The sequence below is a fragment of the Macadamia integrifolia genome, chromosome 9 (genome assembly GCF_013358625.1).
Source record: "Macadamia integrifolia cultivar HAES 741 chromosome 9, SCU_Mint_v3, whole genome shotgun sequence".
In the NCBI taxonomy this organism is placed as follows: domain Eukaryota; kingdom Viridiplantae; phylum Streptophyta; class Magnoliopsida; order Proteales; family Proteaceae; genus Macadamia; species Macadamia integrifolia.
The window spans coordinates 20,722,716-20,729,334 of NC_056565.1; the positions used below are offsets into that span (position 1 = coordinate 20,722,716).

At 40.3% G+C, this 6,619-nt stretch overlaps 1 protein-coding gene across 1 annotated transcript in view; it reads right to left on the bottom strand.

Moving 5' to 3' along the window:
• The window catches only part of LOC122088898 (beta-galactosidase 1-like), a 7,394-nt gene extending 1,018 nt beyond the window's left edge, over positions 1-6,376 (bottom strand). The window contains exons 1-18 of the mRNA XM_042658261.1: positions 5,888-6,376; positions 5,623-5,718; positions 5,415-5,527; positions 5,233-5,299; positions 5,004-5,096; positions 4,755-4,898; positions 4,180-4,268; positions 3,942-4,047; positions 3,766-3,853; positions 3,155-3,273; positions 2,902-3,066; positions 2,232-2,413; positions 1,981-2,090; positions 1,732-1,841; positions 1,517-1,627; positions 1,324-1,434; positions 999-1,204; positions 577-913 (exon numbers count right to left, since the gene is read on the bottom strand). Coding sequence (XP_042514195.1) covers positions 577-913; positions 999-1,204; positions 1,324-1,434; positions 1,517-1,627; positions 1,732-1,841; positions 1,981-2,090; positions 2,232-2,413; positions 2,902-3,066; positions 3,155-3,273; positions 3,766-3,853; positions 3,942-4,047; positions 4,180-4,268; positions 4,755-4,898; positions 5,004-5,096; positions 5,233-5,299; positions 5,415-5,527; positions 5,623-5,718; positions 5,888-6,070 — 2,430 coding nt within the window. The 5' untranslated portion in view covers positions 6,071-6,376. The remainder of the gene's footprint in view (positions 1-576; positions 914-998; positions 1,205-1,323; positions 1,435-1,516; positions 1,628-1,731; positions 1,842-1,980; positions 2,091-2,231; positions 2,414-2,901; positions 3,067-3,154; positions 3,274-3,765; positions 3,854-3,941; positions 4,048-4,179; positions 4,269-4,754; positions 4,899-5,003; positions 5,097-5,232; positions 5,300-5,414; positions 5,528-5,622; positions 5,719-5,887) is intronic.
• Positions 6,377-6,619: the final 243 nt, after the last annotated feature.

Genomic DNA, 6,619 nt, shown 5'->3' on the forward strand with positions numbered 1-6,619 from the left:
GGGAGGGAGGGAGGGTGGGGAGGGGAGAGAGAGATGCAATTCTCAGATGGGAGTATACTAACCAATAGACCTATGACTAAGCCCATAGTTCAAGTAACCTCTCTAACTCATAGAAGGCCTTCAAAAGGCTCAAATTGGCTGGCCGGCTAGTGGACATGCAAAATTTCTGACTACAAAAAGGACTGATGGGGAAGGAGGAGACTCCACAAGGTTTGGTTTTATGTCTCTCTTTTCATGCATCTTTCATAATCCACAAATTGAGGATACAAACACCTTCTAGTTGAAGAAGTTGATTCTAGCGTCAATAGGTGGTTGCAGACTATTGACAGAAGGCATTGGAAGTTCATACCTCAATTAGTATCTTTGACCCTAGGTCTCCTCTGAAAATATCTCATTCCATTGGAAACCAAGTCAACCAACTTTGGCATTCAGTCTCACTTAGCTAGGTTTGATGGTTTTTACCATGTATGGGGGGCCATTTAATCTAGGGTCTGGCTGCTATGTTATACCTTTCATCCTCTTGAGAGAAATATTCTTCACAAGAAGAAGGACATAGTATCAGAGATATGAACCTACCTTTTCGAAAGCATCGTAGGACTTGTGAGCATGACAATTGCCTTCCTGGAAGCTTCCACACATCCCTTGTGGAGTCCCATAGCTAGCAAACTTTATTGATGAGATTTTCTGTCCTGGTGCACACCAGAGATGTGCCTTGGGCCTGAGGGTTCCTTGAACTTTACCAGAGGCTTTCATCTCCCAACCAGTCTGTGTCGGCTGCCCTTCAAAAATATCAGCACAGACGCTTTGTACTGTTCTACTGACCAGAGAAATACCAGTTGGATTACCACCCCATTCTTCAAATAGAACCAATAGGTTTCCAGTAGGTTTAAGCCATGAACGTGGAAGGTGATACCTGTTGTCAGTAGCAGTGATTAGTCCACACTGACTGAGTGATCTAACCTAACAATCTATGTTTAAAATAAGTAAACTAGTCTTACCATCTTTGAGAGGCCTCTCCACAATTACTCTGGCATTTTGTTGAGGTATAAGTTCCAGCATAACTACAGCCACCACAGGTACCAGATGCTTTATATGCTGGCCAGTAGCGTCCAATGCTCTGCCCATTTATCCAGATTTGACCTTTTCCCATACTGTTCATATCCACAGCCAATGGCTCATTCCCAGCTGGTGCATTGAAAATAGCCTGGAAATATAATCACAGAAGGAGACACATTTTAGCAAAGTGTATACTGGTTACATAGATTCATAATTTTGTATGAAATTTCAGAAAAGCAACATGAAGGCCAAAATAAGTGTCTATACCTTGTACCATGTCAGAGGCTGCTTTCGAGCCATTTGTGATCCTTCTACCCACTCAACAGAAGAACTACCACTGAGTGTGTGGAGGCTGAGAGCTTCTCCTTTTAAACCAATCTGTCAGGCACATCCAAAGAAATTATTCCCTTTTCCAATGGCAACGCAAGGATATGAAAAAGAAAGGATATTTGGAACAAACCTTGTAAGACCACTTCTGCCATGATAAGTCTCTTCTCCCCTCATTGAGACCTTTCAATGTAACTGGACCGAGCACCCCAGCATTCCATGTCTCATAATGGATTCCAACATTCTAATTTCAATCAGAGAAAGTTAAAAAGCTTAGGGAGTCAGATTTTCCCACCATCACAATGCTTTAAGCACATAAGGGTAACAGAATAAGGAGAAAGAACAAACCGGGAGGCCAACAGATAAGCTTAACAGAGAGATCTTGTTGATGCCAGCTCTCAGCGGCACACTCCCACTGAATGTCAGTTTTGGATTCTCCAGACTCCCATAGGCAGTTCCTGCCAGAGAACAGGCAAACTGCCCATCAGAAACGCTGGGGATAGGATGGGAGAGGGGAAGCCATAAACTATAAACTATGAATTATTATCTTGTAAACAGGTTCATGTTCTTTGTAGAATGCCGGAATAGCGTGCCCACCTGATAGCTGACCATTGATGAAAACATGCAAAGCATGACCTGCTGACATCACTGTGAGGACAGGAAGTTGTCCATTCTTCAAAAAAATTTCATTTGGGCCTATCTGCACACTGAGAGAGGAAGAGAATGAAGATTAGGATGAGAAACAAAAAGGGACATTTTGAGGGAGAAGAAAAAGAAGGATTTGAGGGAGGGGAAGGGAGGGAGAGAGAATCCAGAAGTTGAGTTAATGATGCATTACTGACACTCACGTTGTCATGTACCACAAATAGTCTGTGGAATCTCTAGTGACATTTATCTGCTCCAGCAACCCAGCGACTGTAAATGAACTGTCCTCAACAGAGGCTGTCTCTTCGTTGTATGATTGCCAAGAGAATCCTCCAACTCCAACACTTGCAGGAGTCATCTTCATTTGCGCACTTTGAGACCCAATCTGTATGCATATACATATATAATATCATGAATCTTATTGTCAGCAAACTTTCAAGACATCAATATCTTAACTTTTTAGGCTTTCAAACTTTTTTATAAACTCTGTTATAACACATGACACATGGGATGTCAAATTATTGATTTGAATTTTGTTCATGAATAGATGATGATGTGGGCAACATATCTACGGATTTTTGGCCTCAAACAAACTACTGTGTAGCTCATAATGTGAGAAGGGTTTCAAATCTAGGCATGACCGGAACTCTGCTTTATTACAAGACATCAATATCTTATGAAGCACTACTAAGATGTAGCGCCATATTGGCCAAATTTAATATGAAATCTCATTCTTCTGAAAGAAATGAAGTCATTATCATATGTCCAGGGATCCATCCATATGTCTGTAGCATGGTAGATTGGATAATCTTTCAAACATGTAGGAAAAAATGACCAAAAGAAGCTAAACTTAGTTCAGAGCCTTTTTCTCACCCTTGCAGTGTTGAAAACAGTGTTCTTGCAGTCGGGAAGAATGCTTATGGACCAAGGAGGTAGATTGTACTTTGTATTGCGAAATGAAACTGTTGCAAAAGAATTTGAGTCATAGTTCGCGAGGAATGCAGCACAAGCTCCAGACTTTGACTGGAAGACATGAGCCTGGATGACAAATAATTAAAATTGGAGTCAGAGCCAAGACTAGAATTAAAAAGGATCAATAGGCTTCATAGAGCTGAACTGAACTAACCTCTTGATTGCTCCCAAGTTTAGTCACAGTTGGATTGGCAGAAACTAAAGCATGTTCACAGAGCTTGATGGCTTTATGAAGATCTCTCAAGTGACCCCATTTAGGTTGCCTTAATAGTCCTATAGACAGAAGAATTTTATGACTTAGTGATGTTGGACATGATAAACGAAGGTTATATAAACAGCAGCTTTGCCACGGAGAATTCTTCTCGAAAAAGCAAAGATCTAAAGTTTCAAACATGCAAAGGTCCTTATTCCTAATTCCAACAAACATAAGGAGAAGACAGGGAAGCAGCTGGATTAAGTGGAAACAGAGTTTTCTGATGCACATATCAGATATACAGGCCGAAACCATCATGCTCCAACAAGTGGAGCAATTACAGAAGGGAGGACCCACCATCCAATTAGAACTCTTCTTATACATGAAGTTCATCTCTTATGAGCCTGTAAGGCTGTAACCATTCAACCTATCACATTTTTGGGGGCAGAAGAAAAAGGATCATAAATCCTAAAAATAGCTTGGTTGCATCCTGTGGTTGAAGGGGCTGTGGACAAGATCTTGGTAGATTTAAGGAATACATTACTCTAAGAGGCTGAATGCTGCATACATACCATATTCATCAATTGGAGCATCATAATCATAGCTAGTAGCAATGAAGGGACCACCGGCTGTCCGCCCAAAGTTTGTTCCTCCATGGTACTGAAGCAGAGAGCAAAAAAGAAAAGAACTTCAGTTTTCAATTTATTATGATATAACTATGTACCAGGTACACAGGACTAAAATGTACCATGTAATAGTTAACGAACGACCCGCCTTTCTGTATAAACTTCGCAACAGAAAATGCCACATCTTCTGCTGGTCTGTGAGGAACTGGACCTCCAAATTCAGTATACCTGCACATGCAGCAGATAATAGACAATTCAGCTCTTGGTTTTACTTTCTTAAATAAAATCAAAGATCATTAAAAAAAAGTGCCCATCATTTGGATTTTAGTAGTAAATGGGGGTAATGAGTGGTCAACTTACCAGCCAGTCCAATTTTCTGTCCACATCTTGGGTTTGTAAGCTTTGTTTGGAGAGAACCAGTCACAATAGAAATCATTGCAGGTGTTTATCTGTTACAGGATCAACAAACAAAGATAAGTAAGGGAGTTTACAGAGCAGAAGATAAGAGGAAGTACAAATATCTTGAATCACAGAGCACTCAATACAACAGAAGAATAAGAAATTCAATACTTGAAATTTTCAACTTGACTAGCAAGAAATGGACTCCCAAACATTTTGTAATAAAATATACCACTTATTTAGGATGCCATTCATAGTCTCAGACTCTCAGTGCTCAAATTTCACCATTTCTTAGAGAATTAAGAAATTACAGTAAAAAAAAAAAAGGAGACACAAAACATAACAGATAGTACAGGAAAGTGCAACCTGAGCCATGCGCAGATGAGATAAAATTCTTATAGAGGTTCCAAATAGACAGGCCAAGTGTAAAACCCCACTAAGGGGCATACTACAGGAGGACCACCAGAGAAGAACTCTAGTAAAATGACAAGAAAAAGTGAAAGAAAAGAGTAGAGGAAAAGCGCAGAGGCACTAACTATGGGATCAGGTGCATCATCTTCCTTGCACATGATCCATGGGACTCCAGTGCCTAGACCCACAGCCATTTCTGCAGCCCATTTCGCATAAGCCTTAGCTGAATCTCCAAGTTCATATTCCACAGGTCCATATTCGTTCTCTATCTGCAGAAGCATTCAGAGAGAGGGTACCTCTAAGTTCTCAAATTCAAACAAGGGAGATGGTAAGAATGGAGGAGATTAAATGGGTTGATCTTAATATTCCTTTACCTGAGACATAATTATTGGACCACCCTGAGATTCAAATAATCGCTCTGCTTTCATCATATCCACAATCTTGTTTGTGAATTTTTGCATTGCCGCCTTCATCATTATCACCCAAGATTAATAGAACAGTTAATCAATAGAATAGTTACAAAAAGGGAAATAAAAATGGAAGGAATCAATAGAATAGTTACAAAAAGGGAAATAAAAATGGAAGGAAATTTCAGTATCCAACCTTGAAAGGCTCATTGTCTGATCTGAAAACCATTCCTGGTATGTATTTCAGCCAAACAGGGAAGCCCCTGAACCAAAACAGAACACATTGCCCTAGCATTCAATATGGGCAGCTCAAAAAAAGGGGGAAAAAAAAGAGAGAGAACACTATTTTTCTAGTAATTTAAACACATTTTTCATTACCCAAAGTTCCATTCAGCACAAACATAGGGGCCAATCCGGAGATGAACATAAAGGCCAGCTTGTTTCACCAGCTTGATAAACCCAACAAGATCATACCTACCCTGGAAGTAATACTACACAAACAACAAGGTTTGGAGAAAATTAATACTAAAAACCCTTTGAAAATCTGTTCTTTTTCATCAAAATAAAGTTGCAGAATTTCCATTACATTGCCTGGAGAAGGCTCATGTCCATTCCAGAAGACATAGGTTTGAATAACATCCAAACCTCCATCTTTAGCCTTCTGAATAAGGTCTGGCCACATCTGCAATCAACCCATTATAAAAAAATGCAGAGGAAACCCAGTGAATCAGTAAAACGATAACTGAGGAAGCTCTAACAAAGAAATTGGATGACTTATAGAGCTATGGGGTAAGGGAGCAAAAGAAAAACGAGAAAATCAGAAAGACTCACAAAGTACATTGCATTAATACCTCAGGAGTGCTTCGTGGATAGTGAATAGACCCTGACATGAGGATCCTTCGCTGCCCATTGATGATAATAGCTTTCTCATCGTAAGTTACAGAGGCGGTAACAGACGAGAACAACGAAAACAAGAGCAGAAACAAGAACGCATTGGTTACCAACACGTTCCACATTACAGGTTTGGAACCCATGACCCTCTGCTTCTCAAAGCAATAGTCTTTGGGTTTTTTCTTCCTTTTTCACTTTATTCAGCTTCGCTTTTCCTGTTTCAAAGACACCTGTGAGAAATATAAAACAGATAAGGGGCTGCTCTGTTTGTCTCTATTCTCTCTTCCTTTTACACTTTCTTTGACAAAGTTGCAGAGTAAGGGCAAGCTAATGCTGGGTTGGTTTGGTTTGCAAAATGAGGAGGCTTTGCACCTCCTTTTAAACTGGGAGAAGCGAGGGATGAAGGGCCCACGGGACCCACTTTCTGGTCGAGTTATACTTCAAGCTTCTCACTGACGCGGAGCTTCATCACTTCATCCAAATTGTTAATTTTTCCTTGATCTTATCAAACCCCCCACCCCCCCCCCCCCCCAAAAAAAAAAAAGCGAAGAAAAAGGAAAAAATTGGGTTTTCTTCCTCTCTGTAACTCCTTTTTCCCTGGATTTTTCAGTTCTCTCTCTCTCTCTCTCTATCTGTAGCTCCCTTTTCCAATCTCGATCCTCAGATGGTCGGTTGCTGCTTTACTGATCCAT